Consider the following 21488-nt stretch of genomic DNA (forward strand, 5'->3'; position numbering starts at 1 on the left):
CTACTTACATCCATTAGGGCAGCGTTGATGTAGTTGCTACTTTCACCATCTATTGTGATCAGGAATGGGAGGCATCTATCTGGTGGGAGGACATCCATGCATCGATTCTTCTCATGGTTTCGTGGTAGAAGTGCTATACTGCAGTCCTCCACTCGTAGGTTTGGGGTCACCATGTTAAGAGTCTTATGAAGATAAATGACAAAAATTTGACACAAGAATATGGCCTGAGAGGAGCCCCTTTCACCCTTTGACCCTATTCCTTCGTTTGATAGGTTGTCTTGCTGTAGACTCTATCCAACTGATTCAAAAGGCAAGTGACCTCTCAGAGGTAAAGCCTCTTGTTTCAGGACACCAAATTCATAATTATCACCAAATCATTATTGTGGTTTACATCACAAATATGGCACTTGAACTGTGTATTTATCCAGACCCTCACATGTTAATCTGTCTAATTGTTAACTTCTCCACTGCTGCCACAGAATTAATTTTAAAAGTATTTCCACTTATCATCTTGAATTTTCCTTTCTACATTCGTTTTTACCACCAATAACTATTTACTGAAAGATATGTGCGCATATGTCAGGGTTACTGTTGCTCACCCACCAGCTCCCTTTTACACCCACCTCACCTGCCCTCCACAATGTTATATCCTTGATTGGTCCATTTCACCCAAACAAACTTTTGAGAGCATCCTGTTCGATGAGTGGTTGAGTAGATCCAGCAGATCAAATCAGAGGGAGTAGAGGGGAGGCAATGGCCAAGTGGTATTATTGTTAGACTATTAATCCAGAGATCCAGGAAATGTTCTGCGGACCTGAGTTCGAATCCCACCCCAGCAGATGATGGAATTTGAATTCAATAATAATATGGAAATAAGAGTCTAATGATGACTATCAAACCATTGTCCATAGTCATGAAAATCCCACCTGTTTCACTAACTTCCCTTTAGGAATGAAATCTGCCTTCTTTACCTGGTCTGGCCTTCATGTGATTCCAGACCCACAACAATGTGATTGACTCTTAATTGCCCTCTGGGCAACTGGGGATCAACAACAAATGCTGGCCCATCCAGTGATGCCCACATCCTGTGGATGAATTTAAAACAAAAATCAGATCCACAGGTCCAACTCGATAGTTAATCCCTCCTTGATGGAGATACCTGTCATCGGCATCCCCAGTCTGGAGACTATGCTCAGATTGGAACTTGCATTCTCTCAGACCATGGCATTGGCTCTTCATCTCTGGTATATGACACATGGCCCTGCTTCCTTTGCCCATTTGTGGTGTGAACAAGATTGTGATTCACTGTGAGAAAACCTGAAACAAGTGCCACCCATTTTGGATCTAAAAGTGTCAACTTCAATGATATATTGGATTCTATTAGATAACCCCAAGAGCTAAATGAGTTTGTGATTTCTCTCACCCTATTTAATCATATCAAGGTTATTTGGTTCTTGTTCTAGTTTGGTGATGAATGCAAGATGATGCAAATATACTCCTTCTGTCTATTAACTGACATTGTAGAGCTTTAAAATCACCTCACTTCTCTATCAGCAACAGCTCCCTCACCACCACCCCAAAGTTTCCCTGCACCCCAACGCCCACACTGGCTTTTTGGTAAGTGAAGCAAATTCGATCAACATTGCGGATGTGGATTTGTTTTGATCAGGATTTGAACCTGAGTAAGATAATGGCCCATAGTGTTAGAGGTAAGGTGCTAGTATGGATATAAGATTGGCTATCTGGCAGAAAGCAGAGAGTTGGGACAAAAGGGTCCTTCTTAGGGTGCTAGCCAGTGATAAGTGGTGTTCCGCAAGGCTCAGAGTTGGAACCGCAACTTTTCACTTTATACATTAACGATCTAGATGAAGGAACTGAGGGCATTCTGGCTACATTTGCAGATGATACAAAGATAGGTAGAGGGACAGGTAGCATTGAGGAGGTGGGGAGGCTGCTGAAGGATTTGGACAGGTTAGGAGACTGGGCAAAGAAGTGGCAGATGCAGTACAACATGGGAAAGTGTGCGGTTATGCAGTTTGGTAGGAAGGATAGACTCATGGACTATTTTCTAAATGGGGAGAAAATTCAGAAGTCTGAAGTGTAGAGAGACTTGAGAGTTCCAGTCCAGGATTCTGTCAAGGTAATCTTGCAGGTTGAGTCAGTAGTAAGGAAAGCAAAAGCAATGATGGCATTTATTTTGAGAAGACTTGAATATAAAAACAAGGATATACTTCTGAGGCTCCATAAGGCTCTGGTCAGACCGCATTTGGAGTATTGTGGCAGATTTGGGCCTCATATCTCAGGAAAAAGGTATTGGCCTTGGAGCATGTTCAGAGGAAGTTCATAATAATGGTCCCAGGAATGAAAAGCTTAGCATATGAGGAATGTTTGAAGACCCTGGGACTATATTTGATGGGGTTTAGAAGGATGAGGGGTGGCTCAAATAGAAACTTACAGAATATGGAATAGCCCGAACAGATGTTGGGAAGAAGTTTCCATTGGTAGGAGAGAGTAGGACCCGGAGGCTCAGCCTTAGAGTAAAGGGAAGATCTTTTAGAACGGAGATAAGAAGAAACCTCTTCAGCCAGAGAGTGGTGAATCTATGGAATTCATTGCCATAGAAGGCTGCGGAGGCCAGGTCATTGAATATATTTAAGGCTGAGATAGATAGGTTCATGTGTATCAAGGAGATTAAGGGCTACAGGGAGAAAGTGGGTGAATGGTGTTAGAAACTTATCAGTCATGATTGAATGGTGGAGCAGGCTCGATGGCCTGAATGGTCCAATTTCTGCTCCTCTCACTTATGGCCGTATGGTCTTTATGGACATGGAACTCCTTATCAATAGCACTGTTGGTGTCCCTTCACCAGATGGCCTGCACTGTTCAAGGCTCATCATCACCTTCTCAAACAGTAATTAGGAACAGGAAACGAATAAGGGCCAATCCAGTGTTGCTCGGATCCCACGAATGAATTGGTCAAAAAAATATGTAATTGGCTTTTACAGAAAACACTTTTTCATTGTTCACAAGTGCTTTTGCTTACCCTATACTCCTCCTTTATCTGTGAGGAGTTAGTCTGTGGCTCCAGTTTATTCATCTCATAATATGCAGACCTGAGCTGAGAGGCTGGAATTGCTGTGTCTCCACACAAACAGGCCTCCAGGATAGCATCATGGATGAACACATACTGCTCCTGTTGAGTTTGAGAAGAGAGAGTGCAGGCAATTTTCAATCAAAGTGGAATCATTTTATGTGCAGGAATTAATGATTCAAAAAGGCTTTTCACAGCTGCATTTTCTGAACACCAAGTTTAATGATTTGTTGCTGAGTAAGATGTAATTCATATCACAGCAAATGATCTGGAATGGTTTCAGTGTACATTAAGCAATAAACTACGGCACAATAATAGCCTCAAACATAGTACATCTGATTTTTATTATCCATTCACTGCAATCCTAATTTCACATTCTTTAACTATTTGACTGCTGATTAATCATATTGTCAGACATAACCCTCCACCTTCCTGTACAAGAAACAGTCATCATTTCTCAGCTGTAGAATTGTGCAGAGCACTGTCACATAAGTGGCTCTCTAACGTAATGTTAGGATGCGATTGGCAGTAAGTCAAACTGCCAGTGCTGTTACAGAACAGATTGTAGAGTGTTTCATCTGACCTTCTTTCCTCTCTCCTTCCAGTGCAAAAGAAATCATCCATTATTGGAAATGTTATCATCATAGGGAGCTGAGGATTATCTTCTTGTAGTCCAGTTTGACCTGAGTTCTTTGCAAATATTAATACCACCACCAAAACCAAACAAAATACTTGCCATCAAGAACTCAAGCCTCATTTGTATAGGAGTCAAATTTAGGCAAACCCTTAGTGCCCATTTTTAACTATCACAGAGACCCCACCATGCTTGCAAACTACCATCCTACCTCTAACATACTATTTCTTTCCAAAGACTTTAAACACACTGGGTTTTTGAACTCCGTTCCCATTGTTCATAGGGGCGGCACGGTGGCTCAGTGGTTAGCACTGCTGCCTCACAGTGCCAGGGACCCAGGTTTGGTTCCAGCCTTGGGTGACTGTCTGTGTGAAGTTTGCACATTCTCCCCGTATCTGTGTGGGTTTCCTCCGGGTGCTCTGGTTTCCTCCCACAGTCCAAAGATGTGCAGGCCAGGTGAATTGGCCATTCTAAATTGCCCATAGTGTTAGGTGTGTTAGCCAGAGGGAAACGGGTCTGGGTGGGTTATTCTTCGGAGGGTCAGTGTGGAGTTTAGAGTAGATTACTTACAATGTGGAAACAGGCCCTGCAGCCCAACAAGTCCACACCGACCTGTCGAAGCACAACCCACCCACACCCATTCCCCCCTACATTAACCCCTTCGCCTAACACTACAGGCAATTTAGCAAGGCAAATTCACCTAACCTGCACATTTTTGAACTGTGGGAGGAAACCGGAGCACCCGGAGGAAACCCACGCAGACACGGGGAGAACGTGCAAACTCCACACAATCAGTCGCCTGAGGCGCTATGAGGCAGCAATGCTAACCACTGTGCCACCGTGCCGCCCACCACTTGTTGGGTCGAAGGGCCTGTTTCCACATTGTAGGGAATCTAATCTAATCTAAACTCCATGCCTGAATCTCTACCATCAGTTTTCTGCCCTTGTCACAGTACTAATAATGACAGAAAGTGAGGATTGCAGATGTTGGAGATCAGAGTTGAAAAGTGTGGCAATGGAAAAGCACAACAGGTCAGGCAGCATCCGAGGAGCAGGACAGTTGGTGCTTCGGACATAAAGACCTCCTATGTGACTGTGACACAGGTAAATTTCCCATCTTAGTCCTTCTTAACAACCCCTGGTTACACTATACTTCCATACCCCTCTAATGCCTCTCCATTGTTATCAAGCTGGGTGGAACTGCTCTCTGTGGTTCCATTCTTAACCATTTAACTATCATTAGACGGTCACTTGCAATGGCTTCATATGTCTTGCTGCTGCACCACTACCTTTCGTTCCCTAAGAATCTGTCTTTGCCCTCTCCTATTTCTCATTTGCATGATCTGAAAATGTGTTGCTGGAAAAATGCAGCAGGTCAGGCAGCATCCAATGAACAGGAGAATCGACATTTCGGGCAGAAGCCCTTCTTCAGGCTTATGCCCGAAACGTCGATTCTCCTGTTCATTGGATGCTGCCTGACCTGCTGCGCCTTTCCAGCAACACATTTTCAGCTCTGATCTCCAGCATCTGCAGTCCTCACTTTCTCCTCATTTGCATGATGCCTCACAACAACAACACCAGATGGCACCCAGTAGTACCTCAGCACCATGCCTCCTCACTCTACTACTACTAAATTATTTAACTGTTCATAATAAATATAGAACCATGAAATATACGTGCAGAGTTAGGCCATTCAGCCCATTGAGTCTACTCCTCTATGCTATGAAATCATGGTTGATTTGATAATGCACAAGTCCACTTTTCTGCCTTTTGCCCATAACATTGACCCCCATACTGATTAAAAATCAGTCTCTCTCAGCCTTGAATATACTTAATGACATAGCCTCTTGGTAGTAAAGGATTCTACAGATTCACTCCACTCCGAGAAGAAATTTCTCCTCATTGCTGTCTTGACCAGATGACATGTTCATTTGAGATTCTGCTCTTTTGTCCGAGAATTTCCCACAAGGAGGAACAACTTCTCTTCATCTTATTGGGATCCACCCCCAAGTTCTTCTTCTCTAGTGATAGGGATGGGCAATAACTGCTGGTATAGCCAATGATACCCCCATTCTATGAATGATTAAAAATGACTCATAAACAATATAGATGGAGGTTAAGTCTTAAAAGGATCCTGTGGATTTAGTACCTCTGTCTGGACCATGTTGACCCGGCGTGAGCGGAGTTCCCTGACACAGTTGTAAATATCAACAACCCCTTCTCTATCTGCCATGTCCAACATGATGTCAATGACCATAAAGCAGCCTGTTCTTCCTGCTCCAGCACTGAAAGACAGAGAGAGAAAATTAATATGAGCTCATTGTTCCCAGCCTGTCAGAAACACTCAAACATTGCATATTCTAAATGTGATAGATTTACCAATTCTTACTTTTTTTTAGACACTGTAATGCCTATAGAATGAATACAATTTATGACAAACTAAATCATCCCAGATCTGTTAATGGTCTTCATTAATTTGGACATTGTCAGGTGGGCACAATTTATCAGTGCATTATTCTCTTCTCAACTTGAGATGTTTCTTGGGAAAATTAAATCTGCGCAATCGCCTCACATAAATCATGTACAAGAAGAAATCTCGCATTTATACAGCACCTTTCATTACCTCAGGCCATTGTATAGCACTTTACTAATTAAGTACTGAAATGTAGTTCTAATGCAGGAAACGGGGAATGGGGCAATTGGCACATGAAGTATCCCACAAATACGAAATATGATAAAGATCAGATAATCTGTTCAGTAACAGAATAAGAAAGTGCTGGAGAAACACTGTAGATCTGGCATCTGTTCTGAAGAAGAGTCATAGACTCAGAATCTTAACTCATTTTCCTTCTCCATATATGCTGCCAACCTAGTGAGTTTCTCTAGCAATCATTGTCTTTATTTCAGATCTCCACTGCCTACAGCATTTTATTTTTACATTAATCTGTTCAGCAATGTTAGTCGCAGGAGGCATATCTGCTTGGTCTCCAGAACATCCTGATTCTGTTTTGAAGGACAAGGGCGGCAGATATATGGGAATACCACCATCTGCAAGTTCCCCTCCAAGCCAATCAGCATCTTGATTTGGGAATACATTGCCTTTCCTGCAGTGTTGCTGGATCCAAATCTTGGAATTCACTCCCTCATGGAGTTGTAGGGCAACCTGTAGCAAAGGGATGGCTGTGGTCCAAGAAGGCAACTCCTTCTCAAAGACACCTAGGGATGGGCAATAAGTGCTGGCCCAGCCAATGACATCCATGAGTCAATAAAATAATTCACCACTCTACCAATTTTCATGTCATTGATGAACTCCTTGAATATACACCCTAAATTTAATTCCAATTCATTCAGGTACACCACAAACAGAAAGGGCCCCAGCACCAAGCCTTGCAGAACCCCAATGGAAACAGACTTCCAGTTAGAGAAATACCCCTCAATTATCACCCTCTGCTTCCTGCCGCCTATTCAATTTTGGATCCAGTGTGTTGCTGTATAATATTGCAAGTTGCTTTTAGAATGCCTATTTTAGGGCTCATTGTCAGATTTCCTTATTAATTAGTAACTGCTTTGGTGGCAAAGCCAATTCTGGGGCTATATTCCTAAGGATTATCAAACCTAAACCTTTTTGCTCAGAGATATGGACTTCTATGCTACAGGAGTCCTTAAAGGAGCACTGAAATTGAACCAAGCTGCATATTCTGCCAAAGTCCAGGACTAAGCCAGACACTTACTAGATAGTCAGTCTAACTCTCTCCCAACTGAGCTGTAATGGTTGACCTACCTGCAATGTACCACAATAGGGCCAGCACCCGCTGGATTCTTTGTCTTTACCCGCCGTACAAAGCCCAGCAGTCCTGTAGCATGGTATGGAACACCATGGTCTGGCCATCCAGTGAAGTGGAGCTGTCTAATCTCTCGAATCTCATGAGCACCTCTCTGTTAAAAGGTGAAAAAGTTAAATTAGCTACTTTCAGAAAAGTGTAATTAAATCCAGGGGAAACAATGACTAGAAGGATGTAAAATATAAATATAATAGGTAAGGAGGAAGAACTTTCATAGTTCATGAGCAAATTTCACATCATTTGAAATGAAGTCAAATTACAACTAGCTTCTGATGTATTAAACATTGCAGTTACGAGATAGAAGTTTGCACTTAGATAACAGAACTGAGATAGCAAGGATTTGTTTTCTGGTGGCAAAACTTCAAATAGAGAGATGAGGCAATCATATTGAAATAACAGAGATTTGCACTGAATTCACACAGAGAATTGACATTGAGATAGCAGGAATTGGATTGGGAATTCAAGCCATATATAAATCATGTCAATGTAGCAATTTTGCAGTGCATTATTTTCTGGAACTCTATTAAAAGGAGGAAAAGTTGCAAATGCCTTCAGAAGAACTACAAATCTATATTTGGAAAGAAATAATTTTGATATGATGATAAAGATTCAATCATGGTAGCTCAGTGGTTAGCACTGCTGCCTCACAGCATCAGGGACCTGGGCTCGATTCCAGCCTCGGGCAACTGTCTGTGTGGAGTTTGCACATTCTTCCAGTTTATGTGTAGGTTTCCTCCCACAGTCCAAAGATGTGCAGGTTACGTGAATGGACCACGCTAAAAAATTGCCATAGTGTTTACAGGTGTGTAGGTTAGATGCATTTGTCAGAGATAAATGCAGAGTAACAGGGTGGGGGGGTGGGGGGGGGGGAGGGTCGGTGTGGACTTCGGCCAAATGGCCTGTTTTCACATGTAGGGATTTTTAAAAAAAATTACTCTGACACTCATTAATGCACATCAGTTTGCAGGCCTTGACCTTTCAAATTGTAATGTAAGTAGCTAATCCTTTTTAATCTATTACTTAGAAGCAATACAAATTGCTCAAGCAAACACAATGTGACCATGTGTAGATTTCACCAATAGATTTCTCCAGCCATCGGTTTGAAATCAATATCGCTCTTCATTCCAAATTTGTACATTCAAAAGGTTTACCTTCTCTACTGCAAATGTCCTTATCACATATTCGGCCAGCAGCTCTGTCTCAATGAGAGTTACTTTAATGTCTCCGTAAATTTCAGTGTCATCGGGCCAATACTTGCAGCACTTCACCTGTTAGCAGAGAGCAATATTAAAGTAACCTGAGATTGCAGACTTTTCCCTCTTTTTATATTCCACACAAATTAAGAAATTGAATTTATCTTTAGAAATTTTAAAACAAGCCCTGGGAAAATGCTCAAAAATATGTCACTGATTCAGCTTCCTTTGTTAATGCAGATATGGCCTTCGGAGATGATTTGATCCATTACCTGGCAATCTCCTCAGTCTTTTTGTATTGCAGCAGAAATTTATCTCCTCACTGGTTTGAGTTGCTACTTACGTGGATTTGTGAAATTGTACTTTATCCTGCAAACTTTACACAAAAGCAAGTGTCGAAAACATTGCAGTTCAGAGTACTTGCAGAGATTCTTGTGCCTGAACACAAATGCATCTTTCTCCTAATCTGCAGAATCTTGACATTATTCAGATGGAAGCATTGACCTTTCTATTAATATTCCTGTAAATTTCACTGAGCTTCAATGATCTGGAAATTGGCAGTTTTCTGAGATTTAAATTATTGGTATTTTAAGTTCTCATTATTGACCTGTAATGCATTTAATTACCACATTAGATTGGAACTAGCTTCTTACACCAGATCATTCTTCTCCTTCCTTCTTGAAGTAAAAGCAAGGCTAGGGATCTCAGCAAAGCAAACACACTCCTTGTGTTGTGTGAGGAGCAGATATTCAATTCTGAATACGTCCCCAAGAGTGGATGAATTTTATTAGCAAAAGCTATGCTTTTAATGAATTGTTTTATTGTAAGATATTAAGAGGGTCTTCATTTCAGCCCCAGTGTAAGTCAAAAGCTGCTCTTGATTTCACTGAAAGGCCATAATCTTTAGAATAGTTCACAAGATTCTGCTAAACCCTTCAGGCTTGGTTAGATGTAATCAACATGGAGTTTTAAAATGAAACCCATCCCAGTTCTGTCTTCCTTTCATTTCAGGCACCCACTGAAGCATTAAGCTCCCTACTGCTGAGTTTGGTTTTCTTATGCCAAAGGCCTTTTAGCATCTTGGTGCCTAGTGTGGTGTTGTCCTGATTGTCACTGCTGGTACCTCATGGTATCTACTGCCTCAGCCAGGTGGAAGGCTTGTTTGAGGCATTTCGCTACCACCATGACAAATCCTCTTTTGCCAATACTGTATCAGGGCCTGTCTAATAATCAGTGGCAGAGGATAGATCACTTTATAGAAGAAAACAATGTTCTTTGTTAACAAGATGAATTATTACATGATAGCAGGAAGAACAATTACATTACAATTAAGGCATAATTACTGGGATTCCCAGGAGCAGTGTGGAATATCTTTGCTCCCTATGAACTCTAGTGTGGACCTCACTGTTCCTACCCAAAGGCTACATGTGACATTATCAGAATGGATGGAGCTCAATGTATCAACAACATTAGCTCCTTTGGAACTAGCATCTTCTCCAATACTTAGTTTTCTGATGCAGTGCAGCTGGAACGGTTGCTTTATATGTAAAAGTTCACTGCAGAAAGTGGTTTCTACAGCAATCTGACCTTAACAGAATAAGGTGTTATGGTTGACTCCTAATGAAGTTTCCTTCAACTCTTCTGATCTTCACGCCTGCTCAGTTTTTCTTGGATAGATGCTCAGCCACTGATGGTTTACATTGGTTGGTCAACATTGTAAATGCTAGAGCTTGGCGGAGAGTTTGCCCCCAATGTCCATTGATTCCAGTTCTGCTAGGGCTCCTTGGTATATTATACTCGGTCAAAACCCTTGATTCAAGGGTTGTCACTCTCACTTCATCACTGGAATTCAACTCTTTTATCATGTTTGAACCAAGACTGTAATGAGGGCAAAAGGCTCCGATGGAACCTAACTGGGTGTCACTAAGCAGGTTATTGCTGAGCACCCATTGTTTGATAGTACTGTTGTTGACACCTTCTATCACTTTACTGCTGACTGAGAGTAGACCTGTAATTAGCTGAGTTGGATTTGTCCTACTTTTTGTGGATAGGACATACCTGGGCAATTTTCCACATTGTCTGGTAGATGCCAGTGTTGTAACTGGGGTGGAACAGCTCAGCCAGGGGGACAGCAAATTCTAGAGATCAAATCTCTAGTACTATTGCCAGAATGCTGTCAGGGCTAATAGCCTCTGCATTATCCAGTGTCTCTGACCATTTCTTGATATTGCACAGGGTGAATCAAATTTACTGAAGACTGGTATCTGTGATGCTTGGAAGCACTGGAGATGTTGGGATGAATAATCAACTCAGCACTTTTCGATGAAAATTGCTGTGAATGGTTCAGCCTTGCATTTTCCACTGATTTGTTGAGTTCTTCAATTATTGAGGATGGAGATATTTATGGAGCCTCCTCCTCTGTAAGTTATTTGTTTGTCCAGCACCATTCACAAGTGGATGCAACAGGACTACAGAACTTCAATCTGATCCATTGGTTGTAGGATCATTTAGCTCTGTCTATCACATGCTGCTTATTCTGTTTAGCATACAAGTAATCCTGTTTTGTATAAACACCAGGTTGACACCTCATTTTTAGATGTGCTCGGTGCTAATCCTGGCATGTCCTCCTGCACTCTCCATTGAACCAGCATTGATCCCCTGGTTGGATGGTAAGGGTTGAGTGGGGATATGCCTGACCATGAGGTTGCATATTGGGTTGGAGTACAGTCCTGTTGTTAATGGCCCACAAGGCCTCATTGATGTCCAGTCTTGAGCTATGACATCAGTTTGAAGTTTGTCCTATTTAGCACAGTGATAATGCCACTCAACACATTATTCTCAATATGAATGTGGGACATTGTCTTAACAGTGGTCGCTCTTACCGATACTGTCATGGACAGATGCAGATGCAGTCTGCTATGCCATTTAGGACCCAACCAGCTCAATCAGTGGTACTGTTGCTGAGTCACTCTCAATGGTGGTCATCCAAATCCCCCACTCAGAGTATCTTTTGTGACTTTGCCACTCTCAGTGCTTTCTCCAGCTGTTGTTCAACATGGTGGAGTACTGATTCATCAGCTAATGGAGGACGGTATATGGTAATCAGAAAGAGGTTTCCTTGACGACATTTAACCTGAAGCCATGAGACTTCTTGGAGTCTGGAGTCAATGTTAAGGACTCACAGGGAAATTCTGTCCTTACTGTATACAACTGTGCCATCAGTCTTAGCATCTTGGAGTTCCTTTGCAGAGGGAATCCATGTCTTGTGGGATTTGTATGTAGCTGTCTAAGCTTCAACATCTCCCCTAAACCCAGAAAGGTGCTTTTCCACAGCTTGAATGTTTTGATCATTCTGTTGGTGGGACAGGACATATCCAGGGATGGTGGTGTCTGCGACTATATCAGGCTGTTTCTTGACTAGTTTGTGATACAGCTCTCCCAGTTTTGGTACTAGCCTCCAGATGTTAAGAAGGACGACATTGCAGTGTCAACAGGACTGCTTCTGCTGTTGTCTTTTCTGGTGCCTAGGCCAATGCCAGGTGATCCGACCGGTTTCATTAATGTTGAGACTTCAGAGGCAGCTGAGAGTCAGCTAAATTATTGTGGATCTGCAGTCCTGTGTAGGCCAAATCAGATGAGGTTGGCAGATTTCCTTCCCTGAAAGACATTAGTGTGCCAGGTAGTCCAAATCCTGGAATATGGGACCAGTGTACATAGGTGAAGGCAGGCTCGATGGGCTAAAGGGCCTCTTCTTCACTATATTAGTCTCAATGACAATGTAATAAATGAGGGGAGTTTATGATGAGCTGATTTCCCCACTAATTATTTCAACTGCCAAAACAAAATAACTACTATAGGAATAGTGGACTCTCCAAAGTACTGCAAACAACACTTTAATTCATCACTCTCGAGCATAAAATGGAACAATAAACAGTGACTGAAAAAGACTGATAAGGTACAAGGTTTAAATCTCAATTCAATGCATTTGCCCCTTATAAGCCCTGCAGGCTGACACACTGCTGCCAAAACAGCAATCAAAAAACTCTTCACCAGGCAGATGCTATTTAAAAACAGCAAATTGCCGTCAGCGTATTGATTAGCAGCAAGGTTTTCATTAGCGTGTCACTCGCACTGATCCAGCCAATAAGATTTCTTCATTAATTAGACTATTAAACTTTAATTTTTCAACAAATTACAGCCATGAAAATAGAAAATGAAAACCGTTGTTCTATTATACAGTTCCCTAAATGACTTTGATGTTGCTCATAGTCTCCTGCTGAAGATTGGGCACTTTCACTGCTACATCTAATTATTTTGCTCCATAATTGGACAACTTGTCCATCAGTCACCATTGAGCCTCCAGCAGCAATAGAAGTACATTCTGAGTGGAGTGATATAAAAAACAAATCGTCTAATTTAAGAATTAAACAAAATGTAACAGTGCACTATGGTAAAAAGGAAGCTGCTTGACATCTGATCTCATCAAGTCAGAATATTCTGGAAAGGCAGGGTAGGTTGAAAGGTCGTCAGAAAGAGTGACAGGTTAATATTTGAAAAGCTGTCAGGTAACCATTGAAATTACAGACCACAAAGTGGCAATTTGACTGTTGTGGCGGTGGCTGTGTTTGCTTTTCATTTGGAGTTTGCAACCGCAATCCCCTCACCCTTGGAAAATGCACAGATCGTCAAGTAATAAACACAGGGAGAAACACACTTTAGAACATCGGCCATCATATGATTGATCCTTCTTACCACAGAAAGAAAAATATTGCGTACAGGTCGTTCTGCCATAATATGTGTTTCATTAACATGAATTTGCAATAATACGATTGACAAATTGGGGACACTGTTTCCAAAGCACAAACTTTTAAAACATGTGTTGGCTGTAATATGATTACATCGCTGACATATTAAGCACTATTTCTAAAGTGAGATTTTTCTATAACGCAGGGTTGTACAAGAATGCAACTGTCATGTTATAGACAAACTACCTGTATTCAGAGGCAGTGGGGCTGAATTTTTTCAAAGATTGTTAATTTTGATGAGATCCATGGAGGGTTTCTCTTTGTCTGAACATTCCCACTTCTGACCTTATGACGGAGGGAAGAACATTGGTGAAGCATCTGAATGTCGGATCTAGAACATTACCCTGGAACTCAGAGTTCTTGCGGTGTAGTGGTAATGACCCTACCTCTGAGGCCAGGTTCAAGTCTCACCTGCTCCAGAGATGTGTAATATCATCTCTCTGAATATGTCGATTTGGAAAATAACTACCTGAGGAACCCCTGCAGAGACATCTGGGAGCTAAAATGATTGATCCATAACAACCACAATTATCTTCCTCTGGGGGTGATTCTAATTACTGCAAAGTATTCCCCTGATTCGCATATTGAGAAGGCTCCTTGATGCCACACTCAGTTAAATATGGCCTTGCTTTCATGGGTGGTCATTCTGTCTTCTGGAGCCCAGCTCACTTGCTCATGTTTGGAGCAAGGTTGCTAAGGGATGGGGAACCGAGTGCCATCTCTGTTGTCTGGCTAGCTGGTTTGCAATGCAGACCGATGCCAAAAGCATGGGGTTCAATTCCTGCACCAGCTTAAGTACTATGAAGATCCCACCTCCTCAGCCTTTCCCCACACCTAAGCTGTGGTGGCCCTCAGGTTACCCTTCCACCAGTCATCTCTCTCTCTCTCTCTCTCTCTCTAATGACAGAGCATCCCTATAGTCCAGTAAGAGTATTCACAACTTCACCTTTACCTTTTATCCCTCTGGAGCACATATTTTCAGTAGTATTGTACTGTAAATAAAATCTGTCCAACATTTTCACCTAACACAACCCCTTCATCCTAGAAATCAGACAACTGAACACCTTTTGAACTGCTTCTAATGCAGTGACATCCTTTCTGAAGAAAAAATGTTTTAAAACTGATCCTTGCTACTTTTCTGGCCTCAATTCCACTTTCAACCTGTCACCACAGCAACAACAAAATCCAGTGCAAAGTTTGAAAGTGATAGGATTCTTTTCAGAAAAAACTAGCATATTAATAAAAATTCCATAAATGTATAAAACATTCAAAAAATGTCTTTACAGAAATGAAACCCATCACCACATTATAATAAAGGCTTATCTAGTGAGTATTTAAGAGCAACTACTTGCAGGTTCCCTTATCAAAGATCATTCTATGAAAAACACTAAATCCCAATGAAAATTCTCTTCAATTATCCTGGATGAAAGTGTTTACAAAAAAAAAGAATAATATTTGGAGGCTTCAAGCAGATTTTTGCAGAAAAAGAATGCAAACACTTTATCTAATAAATGTTGAAATGAGTGAAATCACAACCAGAATTTAATTGGTTGAGATTGCTGTTCTTCTGTCCTCTCCAATTTCAAAGCTCCTTGAGAGGTCCTTGAGCACTTGGTCTCACAGCACAATGAACAACAGATTGACGCTATTTTATTTCCTTAAAACTACTCCCCCACCTCAACGTATTGAATGTGCTAATATTTCTAACCAAATGCATAGCAATTCTAGTGACCATCATATCTACCAAGCTCTGAGGCCATGGATTTATGTCTCCAATAACATTGTGACAAAGACATACAAGTTAGTTTTGTTCATTGTTTTTCTTGCTGGAAAGGTCCATACCAATTGAAAAGATTTTTGAAATTCTGATAGGTTTGATGTAACAAGTACCGCACAAAGCATGCACTTACCCACCAAAGCAATATCTCAGACTTCAACACTGAGATTTCACACCATGCAGATAATTCATTAGGTTTCTCAGCTGGCTCTTATTAATTTAATGAAAGGAAAGTACTAATGGTTTCCCTGCAGCTTTAAATTTGTTGGACTGTATGGAATTCTGTTCTGTCATTTCCGTCAATATCATGAACCATTGTCAAATATTAAAATAAATCAGATTTCCAGCATTTTTAATGTCATTACTATAACTAGGAGTTGTCAGATAAGATTAGTTGGTGGGCTGACAGGACCATACTGCAGTTGGGGTAAGAAAGATGCCTCAGTTCCTGTTGGGCCTGTGGCAATCTGACATTCCCAAAAGTACCTTTGATTTGTGGATCTCCCTTGAGTTTTCGATTGGCAATTCAGTGCCAAAGGTGTGGTTTTGCTACCAGCTTACAAGATTTCATTTTCACACACATTTTATTAATCACAAGAAAACAGGGTTAAGGCATTGTCACAGTTGGTCTTGCTCTTGAGGTGGAATCTGACTGACAGAAATAGGTAACTTATTAAGAACAACTAAGTACCCTTCCTTCCCAAGTTTGAAGTCTGGTGGGTAACAGGCATTTTAATCTTTGTGCCTGGAGCTGTGGGGATCAGAGGGCTAGGGCTGAGGTTATAGATTGGCCCTCCACACTGGTAATCTGACAGCTGTGGCCATACCTATTTGAGACAATACAAGAAATCTTCAGACAATACCTACACTTGGATGTGCCGTTTCATCCTCTGTCCTGCACCAGTGATAGCTACCTCTTGTGCTAGCGTTCAGTTATCCATAACATTCGGTGCTCTGATTGCCTCTTCTGCTGCAGAGTGGGCACCCCTAACCCCAGCCTATCCCTAGTTGGACCATTGGCTCGCAGAGGTTGCATATCGACCCAAAGACCAAAAGATTTTGAAGTTGGGAACATTTCAACCCGAGATTGCACTCCAATGGGCCTTTGCTGACTGACTTACAGAGTCCAAGCAATCGAATTCAGAGGAGGAGTTGTAGGTCCTCAGAATATTTAGAACAATAAGAAAGTGAAAAAGAGATTGAAATATAGGCATTAAAACAGTAAATCTGAGGATTTCTGGAACCAAGAGTCACTGCAGATCTGCGAAGATAATCGAGATGGAAATGCAGGATGTCAACAGCAGAGTTTTATATGAGTTGAAATTCACAAGGCATGGAGGATGATTGTGAGGATGATTGTGACATAGGATGTAGGACTTTGACTTAGAAGCAGGAGTAGGTCATTCGACCCTTCACACTTCACCATTCAATAAGGTTTTGAATGAACTGATTCCAGGTGACACCAGTGTCAGTGAAGACTTCATCACAAGGTGGACTCAACTAATAGTGATATGCCTGAAGAGTAAGTAGATTCTATGGTTAGAAGCAAAGTCCAGTATTAAACAGAAAAACAAGACTGCCAACAGTTCAATTTAGTCTGACATGGTTATTAGGGAAGTGAAGGGGGTTGAGTGGTGATGGGACACCTGTGATGGGGTCACTGGTAATTGCTTCAGTTTTTCCTTTGTTTAGTCAGAGAAGATAGATTATCTCTGTGTGAATGCTGGACAGCCAGTGTGATGACACAATGAAGGTTCTCAGAGAGATATTGGAGAGAAAAAGAGTTGATAGTCATCAGCAGACAAATGGAAGTGACTGTCCATGGAGGCCATTTTAAATTAACCCAGTCAGGGAGAGAGTGACAGATTTAAATGATTGAGTAATTTCCATAATCTTGCTTTCCACTGAAGAAAACCAATGAATATGATCCCAGTAGGTTTTACCCGACCAGGTAGCATTGCCAATGGACAGTATGGTGATGAAAAAGAGGGGCAACTTTGGATGGACCTATAACAATGGACTAGACAGGTATGAAGGGATTGTCTGATGAGTGGAAATTGAACAGGTTAGACCTGTGCTCATTGCAGTTTTGGAGAGTGAGAAGAGATGTTTTGGAAATGTAAAAGATTCTTAGGGGAAGGCAAATGCAGTAAGGTTGTCTCCCCTTATGGGATGGTTTAAGAACTGCTGGCATAATCTCAGAGTAAGGGATCAGACAAAGATGAGAAGGAATTTCTTCTCTCAGAGGGTACTGGATCTGCATATTGATAATTTTTCTATTCAGCATATATTTGGTATGGAAAGATCCTTGAGAAATTGTGCTAAGAAGAAAATTCTAATAAATGTTTCTCAGGCAGCTGATACCACAGGTTACAATGGGCCTGATACACAAAATAATGATTCACTAGATACTGAGATGATGGCTTTTCAAAGGTTCCTGAAATATGCCATTTCACCATCTGAGCAAACAGCAGGTACTGATGAGCTCTCCATTAAACCAAATATATTTTACTGCTAAACATATTGAAAAATCATTAAGTAAAATTGCCACTTGAGGTTTTGCAGTAATAGGAATGTTGGCAGAGGCAGCAGATGGATCTTTGTTAACAGTCTATCAGAGGTTTTAGTCCCAGCACAATTGGGGCAGATGTGAGCAGCTGTGTGATATGCTATTCGATAAATGGGTTATGGCATCTCGTGTGGGTTCATTATATGAAAACAGCCAAAACAGAGCTTCTGTATGACTTAAACAGCTGCAATAGACAGGGCAGCTGGCACAGGGAAATCTCTCAGACAACCTTCCTTCACAAATGGCATACAAACAGGGAACTGTGTCCATATTCATGAGCAACATTTTGAACATGACAGGCAGTGACAGATGAGCCAAATCCCAGCATAAAGTTCCTGAACGTCCTGAATCATTGGCAGCAGGTGCACATCCACCTTCGGGAATCTCATACTAGGACACTGCTCCATTAGTAATATTGAAAAATTGTTTAGGGAGTACAGGTGGGCTAGCAAAGAGGAATATTAACTCACAGACACAATCTAGATGGAAAAACAGCTCAGATTTGCCTAGTAGAAAAGGTGTTGCTAGTTTTTGGACTGCCCTTTCAGTTGCCAATTCTTCCCCACTGTGGTGTTAAGATTTGACTGAGAAGCTCGATCATGTAGTGTTACAAAATTGTGCTTTTAGTAAGTTCACTTCTTGCAAATCAGAAACTAAAAAAAAACCGTGAAGAGGGCACTGAGGACAGTTTATGTCTCCATCATGATGTGAACCTTATTACAACTACATAGTTCTTCTTTGTGGCTTTTGTCTGCCTAATTGATGCTCCATGAATACAAATCTGAAAATGGAAATCTGTTTTATTGAGAGGTTTCATCGCATGCTTCAGGCCACTCCATATCCAACAACCTGCTCAGAAAACTCTGCTCCCATTTTGACTGCTCTGACAAATACCACCACAGCAGTTGAGACAATCTCAGCATTCTAAAACAACAACCAACAACACTCTAAACGAAAGGTTCATCTGGCCTACTCCCACATGGTAATGGACACTTTACAAAGTCCCTGGATGCAGATCAACAACTTCATCAAAACCAAACAGCATATCCTTGAACCATGTTGTATTTATTTACCCAGGATTTGTCCATTAGTTTTGAGATATATTATTGACAAACAGATTACCAAACAGTGACAAAAACATTAGCACTGCCACCATTAATAAATAGAAGTAATAATGTAACCAAGTAACTAAATAGATGCATGTGCAGGTTAATTTTACATCTGTATTTGATTGAAATTGAGCTTCATCAAATTACACCCTGACCTAAATAATTCTGCTTCAGGCGAATGTTTTTGGTTGAGCCAAAGACTCAGAAAACTGGTGTAACTGTCATTCCCTGCTTTTTACCCAAGGCTCTTCTGAAAATGTGCTGGTAAGATGGAACCCCACCCCCAACAACTGTTCAAATCCTTCTCTCAAAGAAACTCTCTCAGCCTGGTTAGACATTTGAGGCCTTTGGAAGTAAAATTTGTCACTGTTTCATCAGTTTATCTCTCGTTGGATATAAAATTCCAGCAGGAAGAATTTGCAGGTTGTTCTGGCATCATGTGCCCATGAACACTGACCCCTGTGATGAAGGGCTTTTGCCTGAAACGTCGATTGTCCTGCTCCTCAGGTGCTGCCTGACCTGCTGTGCTTTTCCAGCACCACTCTAATCTTAACCTTGTGAAGATATCACTTGGGATGCTCTGTTGTAAATAGAGGTATGGTTAAGTGATGTCACCCCCCCCACTTCCAGGTCACAGTTGGGGGTGCAAGCCCCTATTGAAGACTCAAGCTCAAAGGTTAGGGCTGAAGGTCCTTTGTTATACCGCCAAAGGTTTACATGAGATGTTAATATTAAGATGTTTGCTGACGACACCATCATTGTAGGGAAGATCTCAAACAATGACAAGACATTGGAGAAAAGAAGGTTTAGGGGTGACTTGATAGAGGTGTACAAGATGATTAGGGGTTTAGATAGGGTTGACCATGAGAACCTTTTTCCACGTATGGAGTCAGCTATTACGAGGGGGCATAGCTTTAAATTAAGGGGTGGTAGGTATAGGACAGATGTTAGGGGTAGATTCTTTACTCAGCGAGTCATGAGCTCATGGAATGCCCTGCCAGTAGCAGTGGTGGACTCTCCCTCTTTATGGGCATTGAAACGGGCATTGGATAGGCATATGGAGGATAGTGGGCTAGTGTAGGTTAGGTGGGCTTGGATCGGCGCAACATTGAGGGTCAAAAGGTCTGTACTGTGCTATATTTTTCTATGTTCTATGTTCTATGTAAGAAAGAGATTGAGAGCTTAGCGGCATGGTGTAAAGTCAACAATCTCTCCCTCAGTGTCAGCAAAATGAAGAAGCTGGTCATTGTTTGCATCAATGTTGCTGAGGTGAAGATGGTCAAGAATGCAAAGTTCCTGGGAGTGATGATCACTAACAATCTGCCCTGTCCACCCAGACTGATATAACGGTCAAAAAAGTACAACAACAACAATGACAACATCCCTACTTACTCAGGAAGCTAAATAAATTCAGCATGTCCCCAAAGACTCTTACTAATTTTTATAGATGCACCATAAAAAGCATCCTATGTGGGTGCATCAGAGTATGGCCGCTGCTCTTCCCAAGACTGCAAGAAACTACAGAGTCATGAACACAACCCAGTCCATCACATAAACCAGTCTTACATCTGTTGATTCCATCTATATTTCTCACCAACACAAACACAATCACAGACCTCTCCCACCCCAGTTATACTCTCTTTCACACCCTTCTGCTAGACAGACAATACAAAAATTTGAATACATATTTGAATAGATTCAAGAACAGCTTCTTCCCTGCTGTTATCAGACTTTTAGATGGACCTCATAAATGTTAATTCTGATCTCTCTCTCTCTCTCTGCACCCTCTCTGCAGCTGTAACACTGTCTTCTACCCTGATGTACTTTGCATGGTACTTTGTGCCTGTACAGCACGCAAAACAATTTTTCACTGTATCTCAGAACATGTGACAACAATAAAACAATCAATCAATCAATCGATCGACTGGTACAGTTTTGAAAAATGGAGGCATTCCTGATGTCCTATTAACTACTTCAATCAACAGATTTCAACAATAGATTGTCTGGTCATTATTGAATTTTTGTTTATGGGAGTTAGCCATGTGAAAATTGGCTGTTATATTTCCGACATCAGCAAAGTGACTACATGTTAAAAAGTACTTATTTGACCATAAAGTGCTCTTGGAAGGCCTAGGTGAAAGGTGAAATATAAATTCAAGTTCAAATTCAGAGGAGACAGTGGCATAGGGTTAATGTTTTCCTCAGATGGCCAGACTGATCTGGGATTAGGGGTTCACATCAGCTTTGAAGGTGGTGACATTTAAATTCAATTAACAAATATTGAACTGAAATCTTGTCTTGGTAATGACAGTTTGAAAGTATTGTTGATTGCTGGAAAAACTCATCTGGCCCACTAATGTCCTTTGGGACCTAATGCTTTACCTGATCTGGCCTACAAGTGACTCCAGGCCCACAGGATGTGATTGATTCTAACTGCCCTCTGAAATGATCTAGGCAAGCTAATATGT

The 21488-nt window shown here is 41.4% G+C and overlaps 1 protein-coding gene across 7 annotated transcripts in view; it reads right to left on the bottom strand.

The window, feature by feature from the left end:
• LOC140476930 (receptor-type tyrosine-protein phosphatase mu-like) overlaps positions 1-21488 on the bottom strand; it is an 887393-nt gene that overhangs the window by 35677 nt on the left and 830228 nt on the right. For all 7 annotated transcript variants that reach the window (XM_072569881.1, XM_072569880.1, XM_072569879.1 and 4 more), the window contains 5 exons: positions 8719-8835; positions 7507-7661; positions 5875-6010; positions 3044-3193; positions 9-182 (listed from right to left, as the gene is read on the bottom strand). In XM_072569881.1, the coding sequence (XP_072425982.1) occupies positions 9-182; positions 3044-3193; positions 5875-6010; positions 7507-7661; positions 8719-8835 (732 nt within the window). The remainder of the gene's footprint in view (positions 1-8; positions 183-3043; positions 3194-5874; positions 6011-7506; positions 7662-8718; positions 8836-21488) is intronic.

This window comes from Chiloscyllium punctatum, chromosome 5, assembly GCF_047496795.1.
Source record: "Chiloscyllium punctatum isolate Juve2018m chromosome 5, sChiPun1.3, whole genome shotgun sequence".
In the NCBI taxonomy this organism is placed as follows: Eukaryota; Metazoa; Chordata; class Chondrichthyes; order Orectolobiformes; family Hemiscylliidae; genus Chiloscyllium; species Chiloscyllium punctatum.